This window comes from Notolabrus celidotus, chromosome 18, assembly GCF_009762535.1.
Source record: "Notolabrus celidotus isolate fNotCel1 chromosome 18, fNotCel1.pri, whole genome shotgun sequence".
Classification (NCBI taxonomy): Eukaryota; Metazoa; Chordata; class Actinopteri; order Labriformes; family Labridae; genus Notolabrus; species Notolabrus celidotus.
The window spans coordinates 26,685,162-26,706,503 of NC_048289.1; the positions used below are offsets into that span (position 1 = coordinate 26,685,162).

At 41.6% G+C, this 21,342-nt stretch overlaps 1 protein-coding gene across 4 annotated transcripts in view; it reads right to left on the reverse strand.

The window, feature by feature from the left end:
* Positions 1 to 21,342, reverse strand: part of tanc2b (tetratricopeptide repeat, ankyrin repeat and coiled-coil containing 2b) — a 242,485-nt gene that overhangs the window by 52,882 nt on the left and 168,261 nt on the right. For all 4 annotated transcript variants that reach the window (XM_034708630.1, XM_034708628.1, XM_034708626.1 and 1 more), the window contains 3 exons: positions 13,098 to 13,246; positions 5,010 to 5,193; positions 2,314 to 2,562 (listed from right to left, as the gene is read on the reverse strand). In XM_034708630.1, the coding sequence (XP_034564521.1) occupies positions 2,314 to 2,562; positions 5,010 to 5,193; positions 13,098 to 13,246 (582 nt within the window). The remainder of the gene's footprint in view (positions 1 to 2,313; positions 2,563 to 5,009; positions 5,194 to 13,097; positions 13,247 to 21,342) is intronic.

Genomic DNA, 21,342 nt, shown 5'->3' on the forward strand with positions numbered 1-21,342 from the left:
CCATCTTTTCCTATGTGATATCCTTCCAGCCGCAGTCTGTTTTCTTCCCCAGACTGTATTATTCTGCTCTGCGGTTTCAATCCGCACCACAGAGCTGTGAGAGTTTAACAAAACACCACTGCGGATTTACAGCTCTCCGAAATTTCAACATAACCCCATGAAATTTAAAAACAAGGATTGTTTCCTCCCCAGATTCTGAAGAAAATGTTGTCAAAATGACGACAAATTGAATCACATGAAACCACAATTGAGTTTCTCCCGAGAGCCGGGCTCATATTTTAGGAAGTTAAGGCTGATTTATCTCAGATTTGTGGGAGAAATGTGGATCTGTGCTAATGTTTGTTCACAGAGTAAGATGAGCTGTTTAAACATCCCTCCTTCCCCTCCTTAATCTCTATAAATATATCAATGCAGACTCTTTAGGGGCTGAATAAGGTTTGGGTATCAGCAGTGCGTTTGCTTTCTGTTTGTAGTCCATTTGTAGTCGGATAATTAAAGACTAATCACATTTTAACAACTTTGGTTATATGGAAAACAGGAAAACAGGCCATATGGAGAGTAAAAGAGGCAGAATGCATTGGCAGCAACGCAATCACTGAAAACAGCCAATTAGCAAACGACTACTTACCCTGCTGTTCATCCACATAAACAGATATTACTGCATAAATATGGATACAAATCCTCACAAAGATGAAGTCCTTTAACTTAACATTCAATCTTTGGTCTGTCTTGTGGGGTTAAGGTTTGGGATCAGCACACAGAGAGAAAGTCTTTGCTCAGACACCCCTTGATGCTTCTTTGGCTCCACTCAAAGACAAGTCTCATCAGCCATACACAATCATCTGGCCCTGAACTGCTCACTGGACACCCAATTATTCAGCTGAAATATAAATCTGAATAATTAAATGGCTCAACTGCTATATGGTTGGATAGCAGGATGCTGACAACAGATGGTGTTAGAAAGAGCTACATGTCTGCACAGAAACTGAACTTTGCTGAATGCAATGAAACCTCCTTCCTTCTGGGAGCCCCCCAAATTGAGACTCTGTCTTGTACATCCATGTGACTTATATTCCAGATTTTACAAAACTGAGGTCAAGTGCAAACTTTGACAGGTAAAATTAGCATAGCATTAGTTTACAACTACAGCACAGAGAGTGAAGAACTCAGCAGAAGGGGTTGAATAATTGTTAAATAGATTGTTAAATGGTCAAGCACGTTGACTGGTGAGCCACAGGCATACGCAGCCTCCCTGTACACTAAACAGGTACAGCGGATAGGGACCTCTATTTTAAATGATGCCTCACACCCTTTGCACAATGAGTTTCATCTTCTTCACTCTGGACGATGGTTTCTAGTCCCAAGGTAATACTATTATGATTGCTATTGCTATTACTGAGCTGAACAAGCCATAGCATTTCCTTTCTCACACAGACTGAAACTCCAATTTTAATACTTAAGTCCAGATTTTCTTATTTCTTCATGTGATTTTATAGTTTCTATTGGTTGATTGTTTTCTGATATGCCTTTTAAATGGAACCCTTAGCACTTTTTATCATTTTATCATGTCTATTGATTTTAATATTTGTATTGTTATATTAGTTTTAGGATATTTTAGTATGTTTAGCACATTAAGTAGTTTGTTCTGTCTTGTAATTCTGTAATGACCTCATATCTCACTGGCTGTAAAACAAGTTAACCTACGGGTACAAATAAAGTAACCTGAACCTGAACCTGAATTGTTCCCAGTGAGTATTGAACAGTATTTCCACTTGAAATGTGTTCCTGAGTGTTCATTTCCCTCAGAAGTTTAGCTTTTAGTCGTTATTTGATGCTAGAAAAACAGCTCTGTTGACATATGTGACTCCTGCAGTGCTGTATGCAACAGATCAGATCAGATCAGATCAAAGAAGAAGCAACTTCCCCTAACCCTGAGTGTCTTTTGGCTTCACTTGTGTGCAACAGAAAAAGTGGAAACACGTCATCCTTCTTCATATACACTCAAGGTGACTTGAAGAGAAGCCGTACTTGCCCTCAAAGAATCTGAGTCCAGTATAATCCTCTACTCTCCTCAGTCTTGTATCATTGTGTCATTTGTGTTCACAGAAACAAACATTAAAGAATTCAAAGGGAAGGATCATCGAGGAAGAAAACAAGCAAGGACAGGAGGTTTGAAAAGAGGGAAAAGGGGGAGACAGAAACTTTAGAGGGGTTTGTAAACTTCATGCACATACCCTTATTTCTGTCTTTTCTACTTTGACAGGAGAGGGAGAGGAAGGAGGGGGAAGAAGGGGGAAGGAGGGAGGGACTCACCGGCCACAGAGTTAGGGCGGGGCATGAGGTACAGAGGGATGGAGTGGGCAGAGTGGGAGGACATGCTCTCCAGGTTGCGTTCAGGGATTTTGTTGAGGCTGTAGGTGGAGGCGGTCATGTTTTCATCCACCCTGTACAGGAACGAGTCCATGCCTGATTTCTGAGACTGCCACAGTTTCAGGTTTCCCCGGGATCCCTCGCCGTATTTGCTGCCTCGCTCCATGTTCTCGGAATAGCTGGTCAGTGTGGCTGCGAAGAACAAAACAACAGTTACAACCCGTGTTATACCTTCAGGGTATTTCATCCTTTTCTTTACCTTAATCATCCCTCCAGCTCTCCTAATGTCGCTCTGAATCAATCTTTGCTGATGTAACATTCCCCTCACCAAACTGCAGGTGTTCACAATAGTTGCCAGGAAACCGTGTTGGCACAAGTTTTGACTCACGCAGAACACCTCACTACAGCGAGCATCTCATCTCTCCTGCTCTCTGCTGAACAATGCAGGAATGACACAGACGATGTCAACACGACATCTCCACCTGAATCATCCATCAGTGGGAGTACAGGCTGCTTCTGAACTAGGAACCACCGTGTTCAGGTTGGAGGTTTTTGAAGCAAGAACTCTGATTATGAAATTTGAGGTACGGAGGAACAAAGTTACAACTTCAAGGATGTTTGTTGTTACTCTCAGAAGTTTGATGTGTCCTCCATCACTCAGGACAGAGCTAGTTGAATGAGGAACCTCTATGCAACTAATCTGGACGAAGGGGAAGCTCACTGAGACCTATACATGTGAGCTTTTTAATTTACATGTATGTAAATTAAGATTATGATAAATGTAATCCAGTAAGAACAACATTAGCAAAGACAGCTATGGTATTCAAATCAGTAAATGAAGGCAAACTATGCTCATGTTATGCTCTGCACTTGACTTCATGTTGTGTTTTTTTAAGATGAGAGGCTGATGGGGTGCAGTTGGCTTAGTGGTTTGGGTGTGTACCAAGCGGCAACCTCCAGTCTAAAAATGTGAGTCCTAAAAACTGTAGTTCATCAAGGATCCCATTGAGGCTGGCTCCGGAAGTACCGGAAACCACATACACACCAATTCAAGAAAGACGATCTTTACAGCAGAAATAAACATGTTTACAGCCTGGTACAAAAGACGAGTGTAGTCTGGATAGCTCAATTCTTGATCGGCCCACACTGTAAGGGCGGTGACATTTTTTCTAACATGGCAATTTTGAAGATATTAAGATAACGAGTCTTCCAATGAGAGGCACAGCTGACTTGATTGGCAGGCGGGAACATTGTAGTTGTTGGCTGGGAGGCTCAAACTCCGCCTCTTTACGTCACACTGGCTCGACAGCAGCAATATGCAGGGTTCCCACTCTTTTCCAGAGATCTTTTTCCAGGACATTTCCAGGACATTTTCATTGATGATCAAGCTGGTATGACAGTCTATATTGAGTTCCTAATTTAGTTCCTAAATAGTCTAATATGTTCCTCTCAGTGGAAGTCTACATTGAAAGACGGGCAGTCTATGGCTACCCATGAAATCATCTCTTACATGGTTAAACATGATGGGAAATTAATTATAGAACAATGCAACCACAGATGTACAGCACTTAATTAGTGCAACCAAGCAACAATGATGGCCGACTCTCATCTCAGCTTTCTCTTTTCTCAAAAATATAAAATTAGCAAAGTAAAAAACAAAAGAGCCAGCAAAGGACTCTGAAAGCTGCCTTACTGAAATAAATAAATAACTAAATAAATAACTAAATAAATAAATAAATAAATAAATAAATTAATAATAATAATAATAATAATATTAATAATAATAATAATAATAATCAGAGGATTGAGCTAAATAGAACTGAATGACAAAAATAGTCACAAATGTTGAATGGGGATGTTTTTCTTTTTAACCGGATCATGTCGCACGCAGTCATGTTGGAATAATTTTCCAGAACATTTTACTTTTTCTCCCATTTTCCAGGTGTTTTCCAGTACTGGAAAACTGGTCAACTGTTTTCCAGGTTTTCCAGGATGAGTGGGAACCCTGAATATGGCTGCCGCCGCCGACTGGCCTCTAAAACAGCGCTTCAGGAACTGATGGGTGATGTCACGGATACTATGTTCATTTATTATACAGTCTATGGTGTGACTCCCAGCGTCTACCTTTTGCCGCATGTCTTCCCTCATCTCTCTGCTCCCCACATTTCCTGTCTCTCTTCAGCTGTCCCATCAATAAAGGCAAAAATTACCCTCCAAAAAATAACTAAATAATAAAAAATGTCAGGTTGATGATTGTTTGTTTTTTTAGAGCAAAATTAAGTCCTATATTTTCTTTTAAATACATAGAAGAATTCACTCCGTCGACATAAACGTCCACAGTTGATAAAAACCAGTCAGTGATCCACATCTTTCCACATGTGTGACATGTCCTTTCAGTGGGATTGACCCGTGACACTCTGCTTCATTTTGGGTCAATCCATATAAACTGTCCTGCTGCTGTTAGCTCACACTGGCCTTTTCAAAGTGAAGCAACACATCTTTGACTGTTTTCATACTTTAAAGGCTGCAAACACTGAAGGAGAGTCGGAAAGTCCACAAAGAGACAAATATTGAATAATGGAGCTTCAGGTGTTGCGTGTTTGTTTTGACTTTTCTCTAAATCTGTGTACAGTTCTCACCGATAATCCCGCTGTCCCTGCTCTCCAGAGTTGAAGTTGGACTGGTGACAGAACCGTAGGCACAGTCCTTATTTCCTGCCTGGCCTGGCATGGCAGGGGGGAGGGTGGAGCAGGGGCTGCCTGCAGGGGGTGAGGCAGTGCTGCTTGTCAGGGTGGAGCACGGACTTATCCTCTGGTTCTGGCCCTGAGAGACACACACACACACATTTGAAAAGCTTTGTTAGGCTCCAACAACTCAATTAGTACAAACAGGTATAAATGGCAAAGCACAATGTTTGAATTTCAATAAGTGAGTCACATACATGCCGGGAAATGTCACTTCAATATTGCTGTTTTCAAAAGCTCAGCCCCCTGCTGCCTTTCAAAGCCTCCCACATGCACACAAACACATATCATAACAGCTAATCATTTGTAGCATTTTCCTAAAATACATGTCTGAAAGAGCTTCTCAAGTAAGACGATGATACACAGAAGGATCGTGTGGATACAGTCTCTTCCTAAAATGTCAATAAACCCATGAGAAGCACGGGGAGAGAGAAGCAATTGCTTACAAATGTACCATACAGCACAGTTTTTACTGCAGCTAAGGAGTTTAGCTCGAAGAACACAAACACTGAAGAGTCAGTAAACTCATCAGGGATGTAAGGCGGAAAATCTAAATCCAGGAAAACACTCATTTCCGTTTGTAGAAACTAAAGGGAGCGGCATCCTCCAAATCTGATTCGGTGGAGTCACATGGCCTATGTTTGGTTGTTTGTTGTTTTTGCCTGAACATGTGGGAGGATTGTGGGAGTCAGACAATTTCTCTACTGAGTTTTTACATTAAGGGCCTGTGTCCACTTTAAGCATTTTTGCATTGGGTGTACCTGTTTTCTTTTCTTTTTTAAGTTATATTTTTGGGCTTTACACCTGTATGTATAGAGGTTATGACAGTGGATAAGGTAGGAAAACTGGGGAGAGTGGGTATATGACATGTGGGAAAGGAGCCGCAGGCTGGAATCAAAGCTAGGCCGCCACTATATGGGCACGCAACTTATTCATTAGGCTAAATCCATGCCAGAGTACCTGTTTCTATACAAAACCATTGCAGTTCAAAGTTTCAGGATAGCGCCTCCTGTGCACAAAAACTCCCTGAGTGTCAGCTGTCATTTTGTCACTGTGCTGACAGCGCCCTCAGTTCAACTTTTGGGACACCTACGCGCTTCTCAATGTCACTTCTCCATCACAAACCAATCAAAATCAGGAAGGGGTGGGACCTCTGAAACTGAGTCTGTCAACAACAACAACAACAGTGGAGATCTATACAAGGGAGATACTACCCACACTTATTTTCAAGGGTACATCTCGAGGTCTACAGCTGCTGCTAATGCTAAAACACAATTTAAATCATATTTCTGAAATTGTTTTTGTCAAGTTACATCAAATAAAATCAAATATTAAGCATACAGGGTAATTTAAAACAGACAATATGGTCACAAATAAGAGGAGCAGAAGAGCAGCAGCACATTTTTTTAAAATAGCGACAGCAGCACCGGTGAGAGGGGCTCTAAAATTGAGGTTGTGGGAGCTGTTAGTGGACACAGGCCCTAATACGAGTAAAACTGATGTTTCAGTAAGGGTTCATTTCAACAAATGTAAAAATAGAACGTATTTTTCCCTCACTGTCAGGCCGATTTGATTATTTTCCTCCTCCTGAATTCAAAGATGATAATTTAGCATAACACACAAATATAACTATGATCCCAAACACACTTTGAATATTTCTTCTTTCTACTTCTGTCTTTATTCTTTTGCATTGTTTGGGCACCCTGCAGTGACCCTCCTCTGCATCAGCGCAGGCTAGTAGACAAGGAGACACAGGGGACAAAATAAAAACAATGCCGCGTCTGTAAACACCCACAGATGCACGTACCTAAATAATACATGCATGCTGCATCTGGGCAAATTCAGATGCACAAGAATAACAGGGATGTCAAGGGACTGAGTCGATGTATCAGACACCGAAAACACAAAAACACAAGGAGGTCTCACTGACGGTGAGTTCAGGTTAACGCTGAGGTGAGGACACAGAGAAGAGGAGGAGGAGGAGTGAAGGAGAGCTTGAGGCTGAATCTAGTCTTAGTTCATGTGGAATACTGAACGGAGTCTCACCTTACAAACACCCACACACATAAATACGATGGGGAGCAGGGCAAGAAGTATGGATTATTTTTATTATTGATAATCTGTCAATTAAGTGTTCACAGCCTCCTGAGGCTGGGGTGCGAGATGGATCGGAAGCCAATTAAATGAAGAGTTGTTGGTTTGATCTTTTGCTCATCTTGTCCACATTTAAAGGCGGCTCTAAGCAAGACGCTAATCCTCGACTGCTCTCTATAGCCGAGACAGCAGGGCTCCAAGGTCGAGCCAAACGACAAACGATCACATGCTCTGTTAAACAAACAAATGTATTTACAGTTATTGTGATTTTGTCTGTGACATTTTAAAGTGTACAGACAAATATCAGAACAATAAATCAAAGGAAAAGATGACCTGTTTGGATAAATTATCCAACATCACCCTACAGCAATGTTAGCCCCTCTGCAAGCTAAATGATATTGTCAGTTTGCCTACATACTCATGCAGTTCACCAAAGCATGTTAGAATCCTAACATGTTAAAACTGCACTCAGTAAGTCAGTGGATATCCTGCTTTCTACTTTTGAACTCCTTGATACTCCAGCACCTTACACATATTGAGCCAGGTTGAGTGGTAGTCAACCCACCATAGCATGTTAGCATCTTAAAATTTGTTTACAAGCGCTAGCTGAAGTACAGCTGAGTCTGAAGAGAATGTAACTGGCTGTTCAGGGATTTTTTCATCAAACAAAGTTTAGTGTTTTCACAAGTCTTAGCAATGCTTCCCTGAACCGCCTACAAGTGGTCCAAAATGCTGCTGCTAAGCTGTCGACCAAATCATCAAAAAGGTCAAATGTCTCTCCGATCCTCATATCTATGCACTGGCTTTCAGTTAAATGTAGGATCCAGTTTAAAATTCTTGTTATACTGAAGCCATATAACTCAAGCAGGACTCTGAGGTCCTCTGATCAGGGTTTATTGGTTGTGCCTCGTACCAGGTTAAAAACTAAAGGGGACTCTGCTTTCCAGGTTGTTGGCCCTAAACTCTGGAACAGTCTCCCTCTGGAACTGAGAACTGTGGACACTGTTGACAGTTTTAAAAAGCAGTTGAAGACCTATCTGTTTAGACTTGCCTTTGTTTAATCCTTCTGTTTTTATGTCATGTTTTTGTGTTTAATTGCAATCTCTGTTTTGCCTTTTAATGTTTTTCTTTTGTTGTTTTTCTAAAGCATCTTGTGACCTCTGTTCTTGAGAGGTGCTCTATAAATAAATCTTACTTACTTACTTACTAGACAAAAAGATAATAATGACCAGATTTTGCCAAAATAAATACAAGGGGAAACACAATTTGTGGATATTTTCCTGTTTGGAATACCTGTCTGTTCTCGGGGAATACAAGGATTCCAACCAGAGAACCTAAGGATGTTTCATTACATACACCAGACCTGCACAATATGAAAAAAATCTGTGATGTGCAGTTATACTATTCAATATTGCAGTAGCAGTAAGGTATGTTGTGTATAAACTACCATCAAAGAATGCACATTATCTATAACTCACAGTTTCTACACCTACACCTAATAAGAGGACACACTTCAATTTAAAATGTCCCTGTGGTCAAATTATTTTCAATCTTTTCTAGGGGTACCATAATCTTTGTCCTGGCCTGTTTCATTAATTTTTTTTAAAATGATTCTGTTTAACCAAAATTCAAAAGCACTGTCTGATTTTCGTTAGTTAATTTTCAGTCATTTTTTATTACTTTTGTCAGTTTCAAGTTATTTCAGCGACATTTGTGGGTTTTTTTTGCCTTTAACAGAAGGGTACCAATGTCCATGTGTGTATACACTGTTCTGCCCAATCCCCATGTTTGCATCAGACCCCTCAAAGCTGTTTGTTTATAACTGTAAATTAGCACCAGCTAGCTTGAGCTTCATCTGACTGAATCAAGTGAAGTGTGAAAGCATGAACATTAAACTCAGGCCTCCATCTGACAGTGAAAATGTACACAAGATGAATGAGGGAGCACTGTTTGTTTACTTCATTTTTTAAAATGTATCGCCATAAAAGCAGACTTTTCCAATGTTTTTCCTGCAGATGCTCATATTGCAATACAGATACAATTGAGATATACTGTGCAGCCCTTTGTGTTCAATATTTCGCTGCAATAAGTGCAAAAGTTTTGGAGATATTTCAATCCAAACCAAACTAATGGAACTATCATCTTTGCAGCTGCTGAAGCCTTTAGGCTAGCAACCGTGAAATATCAACAAAAGCATCTGAACACACTCGTTAATCAATCATTCAATCATTAATTGATCAGGAACAGTTGTTAATCCTTCAATTGTTGACATGCTGGTCAATTAAGCAATTTACATTCAATACAGATCAGAAGCATGAAAATCCATAGGTCATAACCCAAACAGAGCGAGTAACAAATCAAAACACAGTGAACAGAGCTTAGTGACAGAGCTGCTGCACTGGAGAGCATGAGATTGTTTGTGTACCTAATAGGGAGCCAGGAGGTGTCCTCTCCACAGCAGGACTGGCTTTGAGGCTGAATAATACAATCTGACATCTGTAAACTTGTCAACACATTGTCCAGTACAGTACATGGCCTCTAACCTGTGTTAAGTGTGTGTGTGATGTGTGTGTGTATATGAGTGTGTGGCTGAATGAATAATGATTCAGGCACTCAGCTGCTCTCTGCTCTCACCATGGCTGGGGCAGCTAAAGTGTTCATGTTTACCGGAGCCTGACCCTGACGCAAACAAACAAACACATGAAGGGATAAACCTTCAAAGCTCTGAACACACACAGTGACACCGCGGCTCTATCTGCGGGGCTAATGAACCTCGCCCTGCGCCGGTCTGACCTCAAACGGCGTACGAGGATTGGATTGAACTCTGAGCGTTTGCGTCTATTCAGGGAGCGAGAGCACGAGAGTGTGGAAGGCAATTAACTGCACGCTCTGCCAGTTAAGGTCACCTTGTTCTGTCAGCTGGTGAGGTCTGGCAGCTCAGACACCAGCTATTGTAAGAATTTAAACAAATGTCAGGAGGAGGTCGACTAATAGGCCTTTTACATAAGAGGCAAAGTAAGGCCTCACCTGATATTCCTTTATTGAAGGAGGTTCATATTTTCTGTCCAGGGATGCAAAATCAGAAGTGGAGAGGCCTATTTCTTGTTATGCATTGATGGACATTCTGACTTTTTTATGCATGTCATTTAGCTTCCTAATGTGTTGATTTGTAAGTGTTTGAAAGTTTTACTTGCTTACTGAACTGGTTACAATTATGACTAAACAGGTTAAACTTAAAGCTCCTGTGAGGGTTTTTTTAATGTTTATGAAACAGACTGAAATGAATACTAATGTCTCTTTTTGACGTACAAAATCAAACAACACCATCAGTGACACCATTTATAACTTCTATATTGTATTTATCAATGCCTGATTCTGCTGTGGAAGGGTAGGTATCAGACAAGATGATTAACTGCACGATGCAGCAACAGCTTTTTTCTAATCTTTTCACACCAAAGATTCACGGTAGGTGATACATTCATGGTTAAAAGAAGCAGGATGTTGTTGTACTAAAAATACTTCTTGCACATCTGTACGGACAAAGTAACACCGAGCTATTTTTATGCTAACTATCTCACCTATTACTGACTTGTGATGAGCCACTATGTGTTCTGGGTTGATTGCGTTTTAGCTGCAGACGAACCGCTTCAAGGATCGATGAGAATCCTTAGTTGTTAACTTTTTAACCTCTTTTCAACTGACTTTGTTTCAACATTACTTTTTAATTCCTGTCTGTTTTTAATTGATCTTCATTTGTTTAAGGTTATTTGCTTATATTGCATTTTAATGTTTCTTATATGCTCAACGTCATTGTAAATGAGGCTTTGCTGTCAATGATTTTTGAGTCTAAATTAAAAATAAAGACACATCAGAATCTAACCCTGGCAAGCGGAGCAAAACACCCGCTGTTTCAAAACAACTTCACCAAAGAACCCAGATGTGTAAGCACGCTACCTGAAAGTTCCTCACTGGAGCTTTAAGTCCTGTAGCGCTGCAGAGATGACCCAGCCTTCAAATGTTTCTCTTGAGATGTTGAATAGTGGGCTGCTTGGCATTGTAAATTTTACAATTGTATATATTTTTAAAAGTTTCTAGCTTTTTAGAAAAAGTGTGGTTCTTGTGTTGCCACTGAATGTCTACATTTGAATGATGAGTCGAGTAGACTCAGAGTTAAGCCACATTTTGTTGGTTTAGCATGTGCTCTTCTAGTGTCACTAGATACTTAGCAAAATGAGAGCGACAGCATGGCAAAGCATGGCTCAGTCTAAACTGTACCCTTCAGTGTTAAGTCATTCATAGTTTTCACTTTGAGCTGCAACATTATCAAAAGTCTCCTCTCAAATAAAGAGTCATGTTAGCAAGCAAAGCTGCTGCTAACTTGCTCAGCGAGATTTTCAACAAGAGCAGGATATCCATAAAGGTCACAACCTCTTCTAAAAGATGGAACGGGTCATTAAAACCATTAAACACTGTTATAAGTGGTTTTACATGAAATCCTTGCTGTTCTGATGTTTTTTGGAGGAGCTAGCTTAACTGGGAAGATAGCTGTTGCTGACTTTGGCATTCTGGCTAACTCAACTCCTTCATGCTTTTAAGGAAAGAGTTAAAAACATAAAGGAAGCATGAATGAGTTGAGTTAGCTAGTATGCTAAAGTGTGTGTCTGAAAACTATTTCAGTTTCAGGCCAAAAATACGCTGTTCTCCACTCAAAGATCCCAAGCAAATTAGAAAAATAACCACTTCAGCCCACCCTCTATGGTACCCCGGGGGCAATCCTTATCGTCCTCAGTGGTAAATGAATCAAACAAACTGCACCAGGAGAGCAGTATTTGGGGCAGATATCTACAATAATAAGTTAGTGCTGTGTTCACGATGCAGCAGGGTGCTAGTATGAGTCACGTCTCTAAAAAGAGCCGCTTGAATAAACCTCTCTCAATTTATACACCCCCACTGCTACAGCAGCGCTCACATCAAGCACAGGCAGTCCATCAGTCTAATCGTTTATCCACACCGCTTTAGTGCAAAAAAAAAAAAACATACCTGGACCTGATTTGAATTTAGCAACAGGTTTCACCCCCTTTACCCCCCTTTACTGTTTCTCGTTCTCACTCTCTGCTGCAAATGTTTTCTTCCCTCAATTTGTGAAATTCAAACCTGTCACATCAGGTTTAGGTAGAGAAACCAGGGCATCTGCTGCAGAGCTCAGAGCAGGCCAGTTGTGCCAGGAGCTGTTTGTTGCACAACAGCCAAAGTCACGATTTGAAAGGTTACAACAGAGGAAAGTGAGCCCAGCCTGCTGCACGTCAGCTAAAAAAAAGAACCTCTAAACAACCCGAAATCTAAAGCACGCTGAAAATAAATAATCAGGAGAATTTGTTTTAACGAACATCTAATTAGACGGGTTGATATCTGATGCTTGATGGAGAGGCACTGATACCTAAGGCGCTGTCATTTCTGAGGGCAATTTACAGAAACGTCTTTTGATCTGGCGATCCAAAGATCTGTCAAAAAACCAAGCACCAACAAGAGAGTATGAAGATAAACGTCAAAACAGATCGAATCAGACGATAGCGTGTTAACTCATGTTCCAAACCATGATCCCTCATGTGTCAAAAACATACTCATAAGAAGACAATTAGATTAAGATAAACCACAACAATGACAAGGGCGATAAAATTGATATAAAACAAGCTTGTAGGCGCCAAAACTTTCATCTAAAGCCCAGAAAACATTCAACTCCAGCTGACTGTACTTATGAAGTGACATCATGAGATTTGAATGAAACGTTGGCGCTCAAGAACTCCACAAACACAAGACCCCTTGTTGTTTTTGAATGGTATCTTTGAGTTCTTAAGCAAGATCAGGTGGAGGAAAAGTCCAGCCCATTACCTGTCTCGCCTCGGGTTCCTCCATGCTGTACTGGGTACCGGCCGGCCCCTCGCTCACTTTGTCTCCCAGAAGGAAACCCAGGCGCGTCATCAATGTGTTGGCTGCCTCATCCACCGACGGAGGGGGGCCCAGCTCCTGGCTTGACTCCCCTGCAGAGGCAGGAGGTGGAGTGGAGGGGGTGGGGAGGACATGATAAGGGAGAGAAAGAAAGACAGAGAGAATGAGTGTTAGTGGTGGGTAGAAACGGAAGAGAAACTTGGTCACACACAGTTTTTTAAAAGCAGCTCCTCTCTATGCCTGGAAAACACACGATACATCTAAGCTCGCTTTGCATAAACCACAGCAGTGACAACACACCCGGATACAGGACGCACAGCAGCACCTGTACCCGGGACAAGAAGCTCCCTACCAGAGTTTCCCCGCAGCTCAGAGCTGTGCATTACCGGCACATTCCTCCACAGCCGGACGTCTTTGTTGAGGTGTCTTCTTACATAAACTCCAAAATCCACACAGCCACAAGTACAACAATCCTTCCAAAGTGTTTACAAAAAAAAAAAAACCCTCTCCACGCTGACTGACAAAAGCCTCACACACTGACGACGGCTCCTTCCGCACCGCTCATCACCGCCGGAGCTCTCGTGACGTAATGAGATACGCCCTTCACCTGTGTGTGTGACTGTGTGTGTGTGTCAGAGAGAGAGAGAGAGGGTGGGAGGGAGGGAGAGTGAGAAAGAGAGCGAGAGAGACGGTGTGTTTATGTGGGTGTGTATCCACCTCTCTATCCTGTTTACACAGACTCTGCGCTCTAAAGGGAGAAAAGAAAACACCAGGGTGGTGAGGCTGCGTGATGATCAGATGATCAAAAACACACACACAGAAAATAAAAAAAACACACACACACACACTCTGTGGAAGAGCTGTGAGATCTCAGTTCCAACAGGACCTAAAACAAAACCCCTTAATGACCTCATCTCCTCGCCCTGTTGCCTGGTTACTCTCCATCCATAACAAACCCTCACTGGTGGTTTTTCAATAACACATGGCGATGTTGTGCCCTGGAGGTGCTACTATATCAATTTCAACAGCATTTTATTTACCAGAGTGTCACATTCAGAGTCCGAGCTCGTACTAATTACTCACTCCACAGAAAAGACTAACTAGTGTCTGACTGGGAGCAGCTGTTCCCAGACGTATAATGCTGTGAAGTGGTCTGGACATTAATGACATTGAAGACAACAGCATGAGATGGCTGGTGTTTAAATAAACAGCAGCTAGCGGCAGGGCCAGTTTTCTCCCGTCTCCTCTCCCCCGCTTTGTTTTCCTGCCGGGCAGGTCGGACCAGACTGGCAGGTAGCTGCACTAAGTCCCGACTTGACGACCATTAGACAGTCCCAGCCTGGCGCAGCACCTCTCTGTAGACAGACAGCTCGTCTGAAGCCGCGTGGCCTCCCTCTCAATGACGTATAGACAGACAGGCAATCTAAAGCCTCGCTCTATCTTCTACTACTCGCTCATGGAACGGACAGGCAGAGCGCTGTCAGGATCCTCATTACATTGACTCAGACTCTCTGTGAGCGAGTAAAGAACACGGGCACCTTCTTTCTGAGGGAGGAGGGAGAAAAAAAGAAAACCTTTGAAGCACACGGGGATGACATGTTGCCAGGCTTGAGTAAAAAAAAACGCAGCAGCCACCAGTAATGAGGTAATCACGGCTCACATTAGAGTCCGAAACAGCTAATTAAGAAAGAGCTCCAATGAGATGGATGAAGCTTCTCAGTAATGCAGCTGGATCATTTTATATAAAGCAGAATACGAAGGCCTCCAAGGTCACTGAATCCCCGTGCATCCCTGGAGGATGAAGGCAATAAACGAGCAGATGCACGTAGCTGGAATTACTCTTCCTCCTCTTAGAGCTAATATCATGAGGGACGAGGAGAAAAATTACAGGCAAACACAATCTAAGCCAAGTGTATGTATGTATTCTGTATGTGTGAGCTGCAGCGTGTCAGGACATGGAGGCTTCCCAGTTGACAGACCGGTAGTAGTAAGCAGTGAATGCATTAGCACTGATTAGTCAAATGCTCCTGAGGGGTTTGCAGGCGTGACCGTGATCAAACGGGGGCTCTGTCTGTCTCTCTCTCTCTCTGCATCTGTGAGAGTGTTTCTCTCTGTCCTTTTCAGTCATGTCTTTGTCAACCTCTCTCTCTCTCCGTCTGCTCAGAAGATTGGACCGAAGTAACCAGGAACCTTTTTGCTTTTTGACCACATTCAGCAAAATATGAAACTCTTGCAGCTTCCTGATAGGTCGGCATGTTAGCAACTTGTGGATGACAGGAAGCCACGCCCTAGAGCAGACTCTGCTTTATTATTCACTTTACTCTATGATGACTCATGACTTGAAACTTGTGACCGAGATCATAAACTTACTAGGATGTTTGTAGAGGTAATAAAATCCACTGAGAGGCAGGCTCTGCTTTGGTATCATACAACCTTTTTGCAACCTGTGGAGTCCTCCCCTGCCAGGCTCGGGTAAATTCTGAGATTCGTGGATTCCAAAAGGCACGTGAATTTTGGTTCCAAGCAACATAAACCTTTCAGGATTAAACCTTATGATCATTTTTCAGCCCACAGACGTCGTGCTGATCTGCCAGGACCTGCTGTGCTGACGTAACATTACATCACTTATGTATTATGTCAACAAAGGTGTGAGGATCATGGGTGACAGCAGCGAGAGGTTGAAAGTTTGGCTAGGCTTCCCTCATAAAGATAATGACACAGACAATTCATGCAAAGGGTGGAAGCACGTCCAATCTGACGAAGCTTTTACTTCAACATGGTGAATTTAAGGGAATGCTCGGTGTTCAATGTGCTGCCGTCTCCTGTTCACAGAAACATCCCAGCCTCAGCTAGCTGTAGAAGCTGTAGCAACATCTCTTCACATGGAGGTACAAAACACAGATGAGCTCACGCATTTTCGGCTTTATTAGATAAGACAGCTGAAGAGAGACAGTTAAAGTCTGAACCAGCGACTGCTAGGATGAGGACTACAGCCTCCACACATGTGGCGTGCAGCTGATCGGCAAAAACAATCAGCGCCCCACATCAGCATTTATACAGAGGTAAACAAATCATGTCTGCAAATATTTCAAATCTCTATTTGTTAGATTTGAGTTTAAAGAGATCCCCATGTTCCTATGAAGAGACATGCAGCATGTTCATGTTAGGGGTGAAGGAAAGTGAAGGAGGAGAAAGTGGAAGAATGTCACCGTGCGGGTAGAAGATTTATGGTGAAGGGGTTACAACCTCTATGGTTACAACCCTTTGAGACTGCTGAGTCACCAGCGCTCAGGTTTGCAAAATGCATCATGTATACTGATACTATGTTTTCTATTGTATCTTTAAATAGTTTTACGTTGTTATTTTTTCTTGTTGATCCATCCTGATATGAAAAAGTAATTTTTATTTTCATGAATGAAGGAAAAAAGAGGATTCCTCGTCACAAATGTCTGTTCATTTTCGAGAGCCTAAATCTCCAGACAATAACGTCAGGCTCATTTTTGTTCTTTAACTATTTGCTTTTTTTTCACTCCAAAAATGATGGATTCAAAAACAAGAATTGATAAGAACCAGAAACAATGAGAAGAACTGGAATCAGGATCAGGATCCATACAATTGAATGAGTGGTTGAGGTAAACTACCAATCAAAAGTTTGGAAACACCTTCTCATTCAAGGGTTTTCATTTATCTTAATTATTTGAAACACTGTGGATTAATACCAAAGACATCAAAACTATGAAAGAACATATATGGAATTATTTAATTAACAAAAAATTGTTAAACAAAGCAGAATATGTTTTATATTTTAGATTCTGTAAAGTACCCCCCGCTTTTTCTTTCATGACAGCTTTGCACACTCTTGGTATTCTCTCAGTCTGCTTCATGAAGTGGTCTCCTGGAATGGTTTCTAATTAACATGAGCCTTGTCAAGAGTTCATTTGTAGAATGACTTGCCTTCTTAATGTGTTTGAGACCATCAGTTGTGTTGTTCAGAGGTAGGGTTAGCACACAATGGATAGCCCTGTTTGAATACTGTTGTAATCCAGATTATGGCAAAACCAGATTATTTCATAGTTTTGATGTCTTTGGTATTATTATTCTTGTTTACGCCCTGACATCACTTTTTAAAACCAACTGTTTTATAAAGCACTCATTAGTTCAGCTCCCCTGTATATTTCTGACCTGCTCACAAGCTACAACCCGAAGACTTCTAACTGTACCCAGAGTCAGATCAAAGTCTGGTGAAGAGGCCTTTAGTTACTGCGGTCCTTCTTTCTGGTCTAAACTGCCTGCTGACTTTAGGTCCATCATAACTGTCTGTACTTTTAAAACTAAACTCAAAACCTCTTTGTTTTCGGGGCGTATGAATGAGGTACTCTGTGTGCATGTAAATATGATGACTGATGTGACTGACTGCATGTTCGGCAAAACCTACTTTTTGTTTGATTGCTGTTTGCTGTGTCTGATGTTCTTCTATGTTTTCATCCTTAGTGTAAAGCCCATTGAGCGTACCTGTAATGAAATATGAATAAAACTGCTATTCACTTTGATGAAACATTTCTGGTCCATAATGTTTTAGTCAAATTTCCATCCCTCTTTCTTTCTGTCACTTCTAACTCGTCTGTCGCAGCCAGCTGTTGCAGGGGTGAGCGGCTTGTCTGTGATTCTTTTGATGTGGGAGCCAAATCTCTAATCTGGAGTCCACGATAACTCCCTCTGCTGAACATACCCGATCTCTTTGTTCTTCTTTGCACCACAAAAAAACCCTCAACATAGTCAAACATACAGGAAACAAGCAGCTGTCAAAAACATGAACATCTTTTTTAAAGCAGAAGAAAAGAAAAGTGTCATCATCGATATCATGTCAGTCTGTGTGTAAACCTCCTCTATCTAAGTGATGCTAATGAGCTACTATCAAAGGGGATCATGTCACATTACCATCACGTATGTTTTGAACGTATTGATTTCTTTCTTTTGTTCTATAAATAGCATCCTGACGATCACACTGCAGCCTCTGAAGACACAAAAGCAACATGACAGCAACACAACAGGCGCTCGAGGAGGCACGTCAGGTCCTTCTCAACACCTTATGATAACATCTGAATCCGAGGGAAGAGAAAATCAGTCATAAAACACACCTCTTACACACAAATACAAACATGCACACTCCTTCTCCGTTGGATTCCTGAGCTGAGAAGGAGACAGATGGTTGCCATAGCAACTATCTTTTTTGCGCACAGCCAGGAATGTGTTTCTGTGCAAGCGCATCTGTTTCTCCGCGGCCGTCCACAGAGCAGCCCGAGAGGAGACGGAGAGGGGAGCATGTGTGCTGCAGGCAGGGGGCTGGACAGGACAGGACAGGAGGTGGTATTCATAGGTAAGATAACACACGGCTCCTGTTTCAACCAATCCCCGGACACTTTACCTTCAGCTTCAGCGGGGCACGTCCACAGAGAGTCATTCTCCCGTTACAATCAATGTCTGGGATCCAAAGTGACCCGTGCGTATTAATAGAACCACAAAGACGTCGAGCTACCAGGAAAGAACACGTCGAGAAAAAAGTGAGAAATGTTATTAAAGGTGAAAATGAACTCTCATAAAAGATGTGAACAACTCCAGGTAATGAAAACAAGCTGGATTCACACCTGTTTCAGAGCTTTACGTCAAAGGAGAGGAGAAAACAAGCAAAGCAAAGGCAAACACATCACGGACCGGAGAGCTAATCAAAAGATCAGAAGAGTGAATTTCACATTCCTCATGTGCATCCAAGTGATCGTATCCGCACAGAAACATTTAGAGGTTTTATAAATGGAAGCACACTCGGTCTCAGGACACCAAGTCTGAAGATAAAGGTCTGCATTTAAAGGCCAAAGTCTGCCCCTCCAGCATCTCTGGGGGTGCTTGGAGATTATGAACAGTGTTGCAATGTGGTATGTTACTGGATTTAAGAAATGTAACAGAAAACGTGTTTTCACAGGCAGCTCGTTAGAAAGAATAAGCAACATTTTTTTATTTCATTCATAAATATCCAAAGTTTCTGAACTGATCGACCAGAAAACATTTGTCCCTAATCGTTATTGTGTGAAACTATAACAAGCAGCAACTATGTGTCAAAAACTGAAGTATCTATAGTAGTGTAAAAAACTGCAGTTCCCCATGTGTCCACTAGAGGCCTGCTCCAAAAGTCAAGGAAGCCCATAGGTGTCTTAATAAAATGACATTTCCTTTAGCAGAAATAAACATGTTTATCTCCACCTCTGCCAGTTTCCAGAGTTAGCTGGAGTCTGCATTTCCGATATAGCAGCCGGCAACTTTGGACTTCATAACACCTTGTCAGAAACCAACTGGTGACATCACTGAGACTACCGCCATGTTTTCTACAGTCTATCAGCAGCTTGAGCATTTTACTCTGTTTGGTGTTGAACTAGTTAAAAGTAAACTCTCCTCCTTTGAAAAATCTCTAGTTTGAACTTTTGGGGCACAGACGGTGAAAAACAGGAATCACAGGATTCGGCCTTTCAGTCTACTCTCACTAGAAAAAGACATTTTTGAAATTGTTAGACTCTGGGGTCGTCACTACAGGGTACATTTTTTCTGTTCGTGCATTTTTTCTTTTGTGATCACGGTATTTTGGTAATCAAGGAACATATACTTAAACTAGGTATGTGTGTGTTAAGTCGACCAAACAATCAAACTGTGCCACTCTCGCTAGTCAGAACCAAAATTACAGTTTGGTAAAATAATTACAATATCTTTATTATTGTGTGCCCAAACCCCTGGTCATATGTTGTGTCTGAGCTGTAGTGCAGCCGTAGGGCACTGGCCATGACATTATGATGCTCTACTACAGATAACATCTCTGTATCTCATAGCTTGGTGCAGTTTGTCAGTATTTTGATCTAGAAAACTGAGATAAAATTGTACGTCAGTTGTGTCTGGTTAAAGTGGAATAGAACCACTGACTGGGGCTGGTGGTGCTAGCTCTGTTAAAGCTAGCCACCAATTTGACATTGTTTTTCCACAGACTCTGTGATCCTGTGTTTAGCTGTGTCAAATTAAATATGTTAAATCTTTCTGTTTTCTGAGTGTTTTCTTACCTTTAGGCTAGTCAGTGAGTTGGGATTTAATTTTATGCTTCAACGACTTGAATATTAGTCACTTTGGACCATTCCTAGCTGAAACTGCAAATAAAAGGCATATTTGTTCATCTGCTAGCTTTCCTACCTGAAGGGCAATGATGCTGAATATTATGCACAATCTAAAGACACCTGCAAACAACACTTAGGCACTAGGGATGGGCATTTCACACACACACAAACACACACCTGTCCCATTAACAGCCCGTTTGCGTGGCAGTCATGTTAACCAGCAGCAGGACGAGGTGCTGCTAGTAGCGTGCTCTGACAGCGTCTGTCTTGATCTTTACGTCAGTGTTTCTGTGACGCAGTGTGGCGTGTGTTTTTAAATTTTACAGCCATGTTCAGTCTCTGGAAATACGTGTGTAGTAGTGTGAGATTCAGAAATGGAGGAAATCACTGCGACTGTCACTAATGTTTTCTTCTTCTTTTGCTAGTTAATGCAGTTAGTATTCTTCTTCTTCTGTTACTTAATGCGGTTAGCAAACAGCTTTAAGACACTGTAGCAACCATCTGGCGGGAATACAGTATTATAACCACACACCGGTAAATACAGAGAAAAATTGTACTTTTAAAATTAAAAAATATTCAAAGTAACGAATATTCTAAAACCATTACCCATCCCTATTAGGCACACAGTTAGATTCTGATGTGCTACCTAATCACACCACTGCCTTCACTGATGTTGGTTTGTTAGCTAAACATTCATATAGTAGTTCTGTGTTGGAGCTTAGCCTGCCAGTAGCGGTCAATCAAACACACTTCAACATACCCGTACTACTCAAGAGCGTTATGAAGCACTGCAATAAAAACTTCTGACTTTAAAACGTAGATTCAGTTTGAATTTGACTAAACTCGACTTACAATAGACACCATAAGTGAGTGCTGGTGATGTGACGTCCTCAGTGCTCGACCTTCGTCTGACTACAATAAGAAGGTTGAGCTGCTTCATCATTACACAGGCTATAAACCTGATTTATATGATGAGGAGGATGTCTGGTGGTGAGTTTTACAAGCTATCTAACAAAATATTCACAAACATTATTCACGAC